This window comes from Vipera ursinii, assembly GCF_947247035.1.
Source record: "Vipera ursinii genome assembly, chromosome: 1".
NCBI classification, from domain to species: domain Eukaryota; kingdom Metazoa; phylum Chordata; class Lepidosauria; order Squamata; family Viperidae; genus Vipera; species Vipera ursinii.
The window spans coordinates 148,683,026-148,696,051 of NC_139512.1; the positions used below are offsets into that span (position 1 = coordinate 148,683,026).

At 40.1% G+C, this 13,026-nt stretch overlaps 1 protein-coding gene across 1 annotated transcript in view; it reads left to right on the forward strand.

Annotated features, from left to right (window-relative positions):
• The window catches only part of UPP2 (uridine phosphorylase 2), a gene marked incomplete at its 5' end in the record, with an annotated part of 33,579 nt that extends 20,767 nt beyond the window's left edge, over window positions 1-12,812 (forward strand). The window contains 4 exons of the mRNA XM_083349739.1: window positions 1-71; window positions 2,722-2,931; window positions 7,085-7,231; window positions 12,346-12,812. The exon at window positions 1-71 is cut by the window's left edge and continues 12 nt beyond it. Coding sequence (XP_083205865.1) covers window positions 1-71; window positions 2,722-2,931; window positions 7,085-7,231; window positions 12,346-12,518 — 601 coding nt within the window. The 3' untranslated portion in view covers window positions 12,519-12,812. The remainder of the gene's footprint in view (window positions 72-2,721; window positions 2,932-7,084; window positions 7,232-12,345) is intronic.
• Window positions 12,813-13,026: the final 214 nt, after the last annotated feature.

Consider the following 13,026-nt stretch of genomic DNA (forward strand, 5'->3'; position numbering starts at 1 on the left):
AATCAAATTGCTACACCATGCAAAATGCTGTGATGTTACCATTATCCGCAACGGAACCTCAGGAGGATTAGGTGAGCAAAAAGTTTTGCTGCTGCCAGGCATAGGGGATGCAGATGAAAAACAGCTCAGAAAAGGTCAGATCTTGATGAGAATTTTGTAACACGTTTTAATATATATTTCAAGGCAACAAATTTCAGGCAGCAAAGGTATACACAGAGAGATCGCAAATGTGTATTTGGCTAAGGTAACATCATCCTGAAAAGATGGGGCTTGATGTCCTTTCTAAATTAAAGTCATTCGAAATAAATTTTCCTTGGAATCTATATAAGAACAACATTAACTGAAACAAAGAAATATAATACTGTACCATAAAAGAGTGTTTTGCAATAGCATTTATAAAATATTAAATTCCTGGACTTTAATATGCGAACTTCTCTTTATACTTGTTCAACCGCAAGCAGCCTATTAATTTTAATCAAAAGAAAAGCTTTATGCGCTTTCAGAATGAGTGAAAAAAGCTTCTAGGTCTCAAAGGATTATCTTAAATACCCAAACGAACTTTCTCTGTGTTAAAGAATCTGATCACCTGCTTGCCAGACTAAAGTGAGACAATTAATTTCCTTTTTTAGGTTGGTTCTCATGACAGACTAAACAGGAGCTGGAGGACGACACTTGAATCTAAAGCTTTTTAGGCCTCTATGATTGTGACAAGCATATAACATACATCATATTTCTAACATTTAAAATAAGATATAGATATAGAACATGATTGACAAGCCCAGCACCTTAACTGATAGGTCACTGTGTTCCTTTATACATATTGTACATGCATACATACGTACATGCACACCTACAGACTTATAGAACATAAAATAAATATAGATATAGAACATATCTATAAATTGGGTATGAACTGAATCATACGTTTAACAGTCACTTTGAAGAGTGAAATGAGCAGCATATAGCAATAGCACTTAGACTTATATACCACTTCAGAGTGCTTTACAGCCCTTTCTAAGCTAGTGGTCCCCAGCCCTTGTGGCTTGCTGGCCCAGCTGGGGGGAAAAGGGGAACTGGGCCACGCGAGCGGTGGGCTGGCGCGCCCGCACGCACAGCTGCACTCGCGCGTGCAGGCAGGCCCACTGCTCATGCAAGTGGAGCTGTGCACACATGCGCACCGGCCCTCCACTTGCATGACAAGAGCTGCATATGTGCGTGCGCCAGCCTGCCACTCTTGTGGCCCAGTTTCAAATAGGCTGTGGCCTGGTAGTGGGCCACAGCTTGGGAGTTGGGGATCCCTGCTCTAAGCGGTTTACAGAGTCAGTCTATTGCCTATAACAAACTCCGTCCTCATTTTACCAACCTCGGAAGGATGGAAGGCTGAGTCAACCTTGAGCTGGTGAGACTCGAACTGCCAGAATTAGCCTGCCATGCTGCATTCTAACCCTTGCGCCACCATGACTCGTGTAAAATTTAATAAATAGCTAAATAAAATGGAATATAATCAAAATTCAAAACTTCAGTTGATAGAATGTGCATTGCCCTCATTCACCCTGAGTCAAGGGGGGGGGAGGGTAGGTTACTGTGTTTCGAGAAGTTCAAAACCTAGGGTTTTTTTGGAGCTAACCTAAGTACCCCGTAACTCCCCATATGTTATGCCAATTACTTGCCTTTCAATTAACTGTTCGCTCAGCTATCTATGATTAAGACTTCCGTTTCTGCACTTGTTTCAGTAGGCCTGTGCCACCACCAGGTTTGACCAGGATATAAGGGGAAGGGGGCTTATTTGTTTTTATGGAGCAAGTTTTAGTTATTTGCTCCAACAAAATAGCCAGATATTGAGAGGAAAAGTCATTACCCACTAAGCTATTTTCATGTCAGCCGAGAATACAGAAAAATGACTGCTGGATGACTAATTGAGCCATCAAGATCTTATGCAGCTAGCACAATCTTCTTGAGATAAGTGACTAAAAGGGGGTGGGGAATCTTTGGATCATCCAGGTCAGACAGACACAGACAATGACTTATTACCTTGTGTCAGTTCCACCTTTCTCTAAACTGAAATATTCAAAGGTTTTGCTCTATTCAGATTTCTAGGATCAAGCTAAAGCTATTGTAAAGACTTGGTTGAGTTGGTGGCTGGTGATTCCATGGACATCTCTATATTCTTGCCTTTGGCTATAATGTGGAAGTTGCTTGTGATTGCCTTTTAGGGTGGTTTTTCAATTTCCTAGTCCAGTCTACAGCTCAAGATTTCTTAGTAATCTCCTACTTCATGTACTAACTAGATCTAACCCTGCCTACCTTTGGGGGATAGCCAAGATCAACTAAAGCAGCAGTCCTCAACCTTTTTGGCACTAGGGACCAGTTTTATGGAAGGCAGATCCACAATCAGGGACACAGGGGGAAGGAACATGCAACCTAGATCCCTCACATGAACAGTTTATAGTAGGGTTTGCGGTCCCATGAGAATCAGTGCTTGATGATCTGAGATTGAGCTGAAGGGGTGATGCTAGTGCTAGGGAGTGGATCCAAATACAGATGAAGTTTCACTCACTCTTTTACCACTTGCCTCCAGCTGAGATGCCCAGTACTGGTCCATGGGCCGGAGGTGGGGACCCCTAAGCTAAGGGATGCCATGTACCGTAAGAGGTTCTAATAGTTACTGGGACATAGTTGTCATTTCATATTTCTTCACCACCATGTATTTTCAACTTTTAGGAGTTGAGCCTGGCTCTGTGGTAATAACAGATGTGGCAGTGGATTCCTTTTTCAAGCCCCAGTTTGAGCAAGTGATCCTAGACCGTGTGGTGACACGAAGCACAGAGCTTGATCAAGACTTGGCTTCTGAGTTACTCGAATGCAGCAGAGGGATTCAGGACTTTCCAACCCTAATGGGCCATACAATGTGCACATATGATTTTTATGAGGGTAAGTATGTTTTTATCCATCTATGGAGATTCTCAGTCATCCAGGTCATGGTTGTCCCAAATATGATGCCTTTTCAAAAGGCAACCGGATTTTCTTGGCTTTTTCCTTGAAAACCTTTTGCTTCTCATCCAAGAAGCTGAAACTGAAGAAGCTTCTTGGATGAGAAGCAAAACGTTTTCAAGGAAAAACCCAATAAAGTCCAGTTGCCCAAGCACCCGTGGGACACGTTTTTTAACTGAAAATTGAAAATATGAAAAATTTACAGTATCTAGCTAGTTTTGGAAAAACATTATTTAATGGCTAATGGTCACTTTGATCTCTGTTTCCTTAATGAACTTGAAATCAATAAATTTGCTTATGCTAAAACCTCCCCTCTCATCAGTTCTACTGTCAGGAAAATGTCATGGACTCCTTGTTTCCAGAGACATTGCTCTTGACCTCTCTCACAATCCTGTCCTCATATGGTGTCCTTTTATGAAGCCCCTACACATGTTCTGATCACCCCAATCATTTTCAAATATGTGGGCCACACTGAAGAATTTTAGTTTTATTATTTTTAAGGAAAGCTAATCTCACACTAGCATATAGTATCAGGTGGCCAAATATTTTCACCAAGTTATATAATTGTAGAAAACTTTTAATTAGATACGTTGTTTTATTTTCCTATTGTTTTCCCCCCCATCCCAGTAACAACAAATTGTTGTGTCAAACTATCTTTCTTTTTTGCTGTAAAGGCTGGTCAAAAACCGTAATAAAGATATTTGATTTTAATTTGATGCTAAAACCTCTTCCCATATCTACAGTGCTCAGAACTAAATTCAATGGAACTTGCTACCAGATAAGTAAAAGTATTGATTGCAATCATTTTACAAGGAATAAGCATCATAACCTTAATTTTCCTAATCCATTTAGCTCCATTATTAGTGGTAATTATCCCACTAATATTATTAGACCCCATTTTTAGTGGTCTATCCTTGGTTACTCTTAAAAATAAGCTTTTTTTAATTTTGAGGACAGTAAAATGGTAGCATTTTGTCCTTTCTTTTATAGGATTTGTTAATAAATATAGAGCCATTAAAGAAAAATGCAACTCTGCATCAATACTTTGGTTCTATTTTAATTATTTGTCTTGTCATTTTAAAGACAAATGTAACAATTAAACTTTAGTTTAGTCTCACTCTATGGAATTTCACTGATAAAGAACAAGACAAGTTAAAAGGAACAGTCAACACACCAAAAAAACCAAACCAGAATTATTATTTCATTTCTTGACTAAAACCCTAAAACGGTTACTAGAAAGTAGAGAATAAAGTTGTAAGAGACAAGTTGAACTTTTTTTCTGGAAGAATATCAGAGCTAAGGCACCTGAGATATCTGTCACATTTACCTACTTTTCTATCAGTGACAGCAAAGCGGTAGATCTAGAGATATTGCGGAATTGGACCTTCTAACATCCCTCAGTACTGACCATTTATACCAATGCTATTGGGAATGGTGGTCTAAGGCAGGGGTCCCCAATCCCCAGTCCATGGACCAGTACCGGGCCGCAGCATGCCAGCAACCAGTCTGCACAAAAAAGCAAAGCCCCATCCACAGGATGCAGGCAGCACACAAAACCACACACCCTCCGGTCCACGGAAAAAACTCTCTCCACGGAACCGGTCCCTGGTGCCCAAAAGGTTGGGGGCCACTGTACTAAGGGCTGTCCTCTAATAAGCGAAGAGGCCATACCTGCCCACCCCGAAACGGATGGGCAAAATAAAAATTAATTTTGATGCATTTAGACTATTTACTTCAATACAATTAATATGTTCCCCATGTATTCAACTATTTCCCCTTCCATCACATTGATTATGTGCCATCAAATTGATGTCAACTGTTAGAGTACCACAGAGATTTATTTATTTAACCGCTTTGGGGTTAGAAACCACAGAGACAAATCAATCGATGACAATCTGTCCTCAACCTGGTGTTTCATGTCCTCCAACGGTGTATTTAACACCACTGTAACTGAGTCCACCCACCTTGTTGCTCTTCTCCTCCTTCCTTCCGCCTTTCCCAGCATTACAACCTTAGACTTTCTGTAGAGAGCGAGGTGTTGAAATAACATGTCTGAAGTAGAATAATTTCAGCCTGTCGTTTGTGCCTCAAGTGAGAACTCTGGGTTGATTTGTTTTGATAAGTTTTTTTTTCTTTGCTTGGCGTGATATGCTCAGGAGTCTTCTCCGACAGCAAAGTAAAAAAAAAGCCATCAATACTCTTCCTAGCTTGCTTCTTCAAAGCTTAAAATTCATTTCCATCAAATTAAATAGTGTTATTTAGTGGCAACTTTGGGAGATTCTCAAAGATGAACCAAAAAGCTTTATGGGGGCCTCATACAACTGTAGGAGTGCAGGCAGGGCACTTTTGCTTCAGATGCCAAGCAAAACCCTTTTCTAATCTCAGGATTTTTAAATTCCTCAAATGATTTTTTTTAAATTAGCACTTCTGCTGTTTATCCTAGGAACCTATGCTAGTGATTTTGCTATATATTTTAATTCACTGCAAACTGTTCTGGAGAAAGAAAGAAAATGCCTATTAATCCAACTTCCCATCTCCTTTATGACATTTAAGAAAATCTAAAACTCTCTTGATTTGCATCCTCAACAACATGTGCCACTTCATTGACTAGAAGATGCAAGCATTTCATATCAAACAGTTAAAATAAAAGAGCCCCCAGTCAATCATCATATCATCATGTTAACAGCTGGATTACACTCTAGCTACCTCCTGTGACAGGATTATAGCTTCCAAAATTACCTTCCCCTAAGAAAAATGTCAAGAAGTCTGGCATTTACATAAGTACCCATTAGTCTCTCTCACTACCCCAGGACCTTTTCTTTGGAGACAATTAAATGCTGTTTGCAAAGTGGATAAAACAGAAGAAACTGAGAGAAGTCATCATCTATGGAGCCTGTGGAAACCTTTGGCTGGCTGATCTGAGTTGTGGCTACCTTTTATGAAAGCCAGTTCAGAGGCTTCAAGTACAGAAACAGAATTGCAACGGGATAGCTTGTCCTGGTTGATTCTGCTGCAGGGGTAGATTTGTCACTTGTAAAGAGAGAGAGAGAGAGGGGGGGGGAGGGAGGGAGGGAGAGAGAGAGAGAGAGAGAACAGCAGCTGGCTTAAAGCAGTAATCAAAAAGATTGATTTGCAAAATATGTTCATTTTATAAGGACGTCTTTATCACATGGAAAGATGTAGATTTCTAGAATGTTCAGTGTAGGGTTAATCAGACCGATTTTACAGAAATCTGTTAATATTTTACATTGGTTGTGTTTGTAGTTGAGTTTTCCTCTTCCATCCAGATGTTCCCTGCTTCCTTCTCTGCGGGATAAAGGTGATGCACGTAACGTGCAGGGAGAGACTGGCCAATAGTTGGTGCTTGGGGTGCTCAGAATTTGGACACTCTAGTAAGAAAAAGCGAAATTAAACGAAAATTAAATATCACCAACAAAAGCACCCATTAGCCTAGACCAGGGGTAGGCAACCTTGGCCTAGACCCTAGACATACTAGCTAAGTGGCACTTATCCAAATGGAAAGCGGTTCAGACAGTAATGAAGGTTTTACAGTAACTTGTTTTTTTTTTCCTTCTCCCAATTAAATGCCAGTCAATTTTTTCCAGGGCAGCAAGTAGTAAAAGCATCCGGAGGTTGTGTTTCGTGAGCTTTCTGCTTTACAAAGAACTTGCAGCAGGGGGTTCAAAGATGTCTTTTTCTGTAGGAAGAGTACTGCTCTCATTAATGGCTTCTGCAGCTTTCCTCCGCACAGGATGATAAAGAACACATTAGCCTTAATTTATTATCTTCACCCTTAAAGGCATTTTTACATTCTCTGTTTTCATGTATTCTGTTCTGTCATTCATGTTTTGCATTTCATGGAAATGTTAAAAAGTACATGGCAGATAAGTTATTAGTATTTCAAAGAGCAAGCTATTAAGGTGTTCTTTTTTTTTAAATGGGAGCTTCTTTTTTTATTTAAGTAGGATGTCAGAAGGTTACCTTTAGGCTTTCAGAAGAAAGCATTCCTTGCAGAAGTCAACTGGGCCAACGCTGTGGAGGTCGGGCCACCTGAAAGCACAACACACTGATATTTTCATCTTTCCCTTTTGAGGCCAAGGACGGTTAGATGGAGCATTGTGCTGCTTCTCTAATGAAAAAAAGCTCGAGTATTTAAAAAGAGCCTACAATGCCGGTGTGAGAAACATAGAAATGGAATCCACAGTATTTGCTGCGATGTGCAGGCTTTGTGGCCTGAAAGGTAAGTCAGAGGACTTCTGGGAAGGTTCTCTTCCGCCCTTGGGTAGTTCTGTTTTTGTTTCAGTTTCAATAGAGAGGGACTAGTTTTTTGGGTTTAAGGAACTGTTCTCTGTGGTCCTCCCAGTCATTGGGACTGAGGCGGTGTCTTCTCTAACTCCTATCTAAAGCCTTTCAACCTAGCCTGCTGCCAGGCCCAGAAGTTCCTACAGATCCAAACAAACTGAGGCATTTCTAGTTATGAGCAAGTAATGTGACTTTATTTTCCCATATTCAGACTACAGTTGAGAACATCTGTGCATTACTCCTTGCAGGAAAATAACCATTTTAGATACACAGCCCGATTTACACAGATAGAAGAATAACCGTACACTATAGTAACTCAGAGGGGTGAACTCTTGATGTCCAGAGGCTTCTTCAGCATCACGTTCATGCACCTTGGCAATTTACGTAAAGAGGCAGTGCATTTTCAACGACATAGTTACACTCAGTGCAGTCCCACTTTTCCTTTGGCAAGGTTGCTCAGCCACAGATTCTCTTCCAAAAATCTCACCTCTGATTACTTGGACTCTCATGGTCCGCCTTACTGGCTCCTCTGCATCCAGTCAGCTCCTTGTCATCTCTTTGGTTTAGCTGGTCCCAAGTTAGTTATCCAGACTGTGGTCTCCTTGCTTTGACCCTCTCTCAAGCTGAAGCACCACATGATTTCTTTCATGGGTTGCACTTGCCCACCAATCCAGGCTGTGGTAGACAGCCCTGTGTGATCTCCTTTTACCTCTTACTGTAATCAGGAATAATATTTACATCCTATGGCCTTCTGTCTCTTACGCATCTCCCTTTGCTCTTCTTAAGATACCCATTTTTCTTTCCTCGTCTCTTCTTTTTCTTACTCTTGAGTGACTTTTCCATCTCATTTTAAGTATCTGAAGTCTTTTTATCTCCCTGAGTTGCTTTCTTATATCCCCACCCCCACCCCATCTTTTTCATTTTCCAAGCATTTCTTCAAGTCCTAATCCCTCTGGGTTAAGGCTGTCCCTTGGTCTTCTCCTTGGCCTTCATCTGTGTTTGCCTTGGCCCAAGTCTGTTATTTGCCTTCCACAACTCAACTTCAAAAACTCTAAAGTTAACTTCTTCTCACAGTTGGGGGGAAAGTCATATCCTCTCACCCTTATTTGTTTTCTAACTGGCTCCTTTTTCTCTAATCAAATCAAATTATCTTTTCCCCCCTCTAATTTACTTTTATATGCCCCTTCTTCTTTCCTACATCCCTGTTAATTATAAACCCGAAACACCCAGATTGCTAGACACAAGTTATTTCCTTGCTTCTCATGCTAAACCCCTAGCAATTTACACCAGTTTTGCTCATTTCTCAATCTTTACTGCAATCACTTGGTTACCTTAATTCTTGTTTGCTGAACTATATCAATGCACTGTTCAGGAAGGTAGGCGCAAAGTTCATTTTGTTTAAGAAAATTATGGTTGCACTATATGTATTTCTAATTATCAGTCTGGTATTTCGATGAGAAAATAATTCAATAAGTTTAAAATTGCTTTTTGGCAAAATAAAACAGGTAAGTAAAAGTAACCATTTCAGTAATTTTTTGTAATCCCTTGGAAGCTGCCAAAAGCTGTAAGAGGAAAATGATGCACTAGTGTTTAGTTTTGATACAATATTCAGGGGAAAAAGGGTCCCGGTTGAAAAGTATTGATTGACAAATCCTTGGATCAGATGTGCTGTCCACTTGCTACTTATAATTTTAAGAGCAAATTATGTTTTTACATGTGTAATTCAGCCACACGCCACAATACTTTTGCAATTCTGAAGAAAAGTGTTATGTCACATTGTATATAGCACTTACAAAGATTCATAGTAAGGCTATCGTATCTAAATGATCGCTATAGCAAAGAGAGAGAAAAAAAAAGGTCTAGATTTTTGCAATCCAGAAACGTAAGATAATTATACAGTAAATAATATTGCATAATATTTTAACACTTTTGCTATATTAGAAAAACCCCATAAGAAATGTAATCCCAGCATAAAGCATATGGTTTTTATTCAACCCATTTTGTTTTTTCTTATCTGACCCATAAGACTTTAACAAAGTGATTCTTACTGCGGGATCATAAATTGGCAGAGGTGCTTACAGCTGAAATCAAAGCTACAAATCCAGTCCTGTCTGAAATCAATAAGCTAAAGTTTATTACTGGTGGATAAAGCAGAGAAAGCAAGTCTGGTGAGGAATCCAAGTTCTCCAAGGAACTTTGTTCACAAAGTCAGATCAGAGAAATTATTCTATTATTCGAGTACCCTCAGGCAGGGCTTAAATACTGGAAATATCCTGAGCACAGCCTGTATTCATTAGCTCTGATTATCAGAGTCCAGGTACTTTAAAAAAAACTACCTGAGAAGATCATTCTGCCTAAGGCTAGTCATTCTGCAGCTTCTTTCTTTTCTGCCTTTTTCTTCCACTGTATGGGGATGATGCTCATTAAGGCAGTCGCTCTTTCTTGACTTGGGCAGTCTCTGTTTAGAATTTAGAATTCTCCAGGACTAGAATCAGGACCAACGAGGCCCAGTTCAGCTCTATGATTCACGTTGTTCTTCATCACCTGGACTATCTAGGGCGGTGGTCTTCAAACTTGGCCCTTTTATGACTTGTGGACTAACTCCCTGAATTCTTCAGCCAGTGTGCCTGGCTGAGGAATTCTGGGAGTTGAAGTCCACAAATCATAAAAGGGCCAAGTTTGAAGACCCCTGATCTAGGGCTTCATCTTGCTCTCCTTCCTCCTGTGATGAGAACTTGCCTATTGAGAGCATAATGCTCTTCAACCCAACTGGCCAGTATATCCAAAAGATAGCTGAACTGTGGGGGATACTAAGGCTTCATCGGAGAAGAAGGGGAGGTGGGGTAATTGCCTCAGTCTGCATCATTAGAGGTGCTCTAGATTCCTTTTATGAAGACTTTCACAAAAGGTGAACAAGAAAAATAGCATGGATTACACTTAGATGATTAAGCCACAAGCAACTGAGTTCAGGCAATATACTAAGTCATAAATTCATAATTTACAAATCATAATGGCTGCGTTCACATTATTTATTAAGCCAAACAGAAACAAACCACTTGACCACTTTTTCACTTTACTGTCGTGTGCTACTATTTCTTACCTGAGGCTCATTCTCAATCTTCTACCAAGGCGTCAGCCTTTTAATTGCAATATAACCATCAGACTGACAGAGTTAATGTGCTGCATTGGCATCCACATATATACTTACTGGAGCCATGGTGGTGCAGTGATTAGAATGCAGTATTGTAGACAAATACAGCTCACTGCCAGGAGTTCAATCCTCACCGGCTCAAGGTTGACTCAGCCTTTCGTCCTTCTAAAGTGGGTAAAATGAGGACCCAGATTGTTGGGGACAATATGCTGACTGTAAACCGCTTAGAGAGGACTATAAAACATTACGAAGTGGTATATAAGTCTAAATGCTATCGCTTTTGTAGGTATGCATGCTGTATCCTTTCTCCTTTGCTTGATGTCAGCTGTCTCGGCCCCAATTCAATGTGTCCCTGAAAAATGGGCTTGGGACTAGTTGTTTCTGCAGTATTTCCCACAATATCCCTGAATTTCACTCCCATTTAAGTTTTGTAAAATAGGAGGTCTCTTCCGCATGAAAGATAACTCAGTCCCAGCAGCCTACCGTCTAGAATTGTATTGCTGACACCTCAAATGCTAAGCAGCTTTTTATGCCATTTCTACTGCTTGGTCTTATGGAGAACTGCAATAATTTGAGGGCTGAAAATGCAGGTGCAAAAGCTGTGCTTTTCCAAACAAAAACTCTGGTCCTGGATACAGGGATGTTTTAAATTGGTTCTTGGGAACTATGTGGGATGGACAATAGAGGAAGGGGAAAATAGCAATCTTAGCAGAACCAAAGCTTTTCAAGTCGATTTTATTTAAAATGCTGCTGAAAACAGAGAGTACTTTGCTTTCATTTTGAATTGAGTAGATGAAAGCTATCATGTAAACCAGGAGTGTCAAACTGCTGGCCTGCAGGCCGTTTGCATCATACAGAGGTCGTGCCCACCCCAGCTCCGGCAATGCAAAAAAGTCACGCTATGTCGCAACACGTCACGTGACGCGGTGAATTTGACACTCATGATGTAAACCCTAAACTAAAACTAAGCATCTCACAGTTAAAATTCAAAGCACCCTGCCACAGGGCCTCCAGGTCTACTTTGACTCCCATGTGGGATGATGCAGTTCTACCCCTTTTGAAGCTTTCCCCTCCCCAAAATAATAAGGGCAACCGTTGGCCACTCAAAGGTTGCCTACCCTTGCTCTAGTGTGGCAAATAACTTAGAATGCTCAACAATAGTGTTTATTATACACGATATTTTTGTTTTCATAAAATCCGGTCTTATTCCTCACAGTATTATATTGTTTTTGATACGTGGGCAGTTCTGACCAAGAGCATGGCTTATGGGGAAAGTTTCAATGCTACTTTTCTCCGTGGTTGATTTTAGTCTCTTAAAACATTCCAATCACAGATAGATGCAGTAAGGCTTGTCACGGGAGCCTCCAAACTCAGGGAGGGGTTTTAAAACTTTCCTACCAAACACTCAATTATCGTTGTTGAGTTTTGAAGCATTCATCGGGGCCTCCAGTTATGCACCTGCTTTAAATTGAGTAAAAACAAAATGCACGCGTTTTTAAGAGCTATGCAGATGTTTTAAAAGGTAGCAATGTAATGATATTGTTTCCTTTTTGAAGTACAGTAAATAAGTATTGGCAGCCCTAGCAATGTTTTGTTATAGTTCTGCAACAGTTATCCTTTAATTTGAAAGTTGTTTAGTAAAATTCTGCTACCTCACTTTTTTTTTAAAATCCCATTTATATCCCGCCCTTCTCCGAAGACTCAGGGCGGCTTACAATCTAAAGCACAAATCAATGTGCTTAGCAATAGCCTTCATCCTATGTATATGCCTGCTTATTAGGGCTTTCACACACACACACACCCCATTTGCAGTCTTGCAGTAGAATTTACATTGACCATGATTATAGCTGTTATAAAAACAACGTTGACTTGTTCCCCTTCTGTTTTCCTCTGCTTTCAAGCTGCAGTAGTCTGTGTGACTCTTCTTAATCGACTTGAAGGAGATCAGATCAAAGCCTCCCACGAAGTTCTAGCTGAGTATCAGCGACGACCTCAGCAATTGATTGCAACGTTGATCAAAAAACGCCTTGGGCTGATTAATGACATGGAATTATTAGATAATGCAGTAGTCTAAAGTATTGCAGAATGTATGAGCTTGAAGCAGCATATATTCATGGATGCGAATTACGAATGTTATGTACATTAACGCTGTTGGATTTTTGTATGAAGCACAAGAACAGGAAAAGAGTGAATTGAAAAACAATTTCACTGATACTTTGAATTTAGTAGGAGGAAAACTAATTTTAATTCTGAATACATTATTTTACCTACAAGAACATACTCGTTGCCACCGGGGGGAAATTCTGCATTATTAACTACCTAGAATTAATATTAGTTAAGTAGCAGCTGAAGGCAAAGAAAGGAATGAAACCGCCAAGTGTTTAAAAAGTGTGATTTAAAGCCCAATATGTTCTATACAAGTGCTCTTCATTGGGAAAGATCAGTCTGGAAATAGCTGTCTATAGGCTGTTTCAACTTGGCTAGCCTAATAATGATTTTGGATCGAAATTGTTAGCTAATGGCATGAGATCATTAGTGATCATTGGAAAACTCTTGTTCATCCCACTAAGGGGTTAACTGAA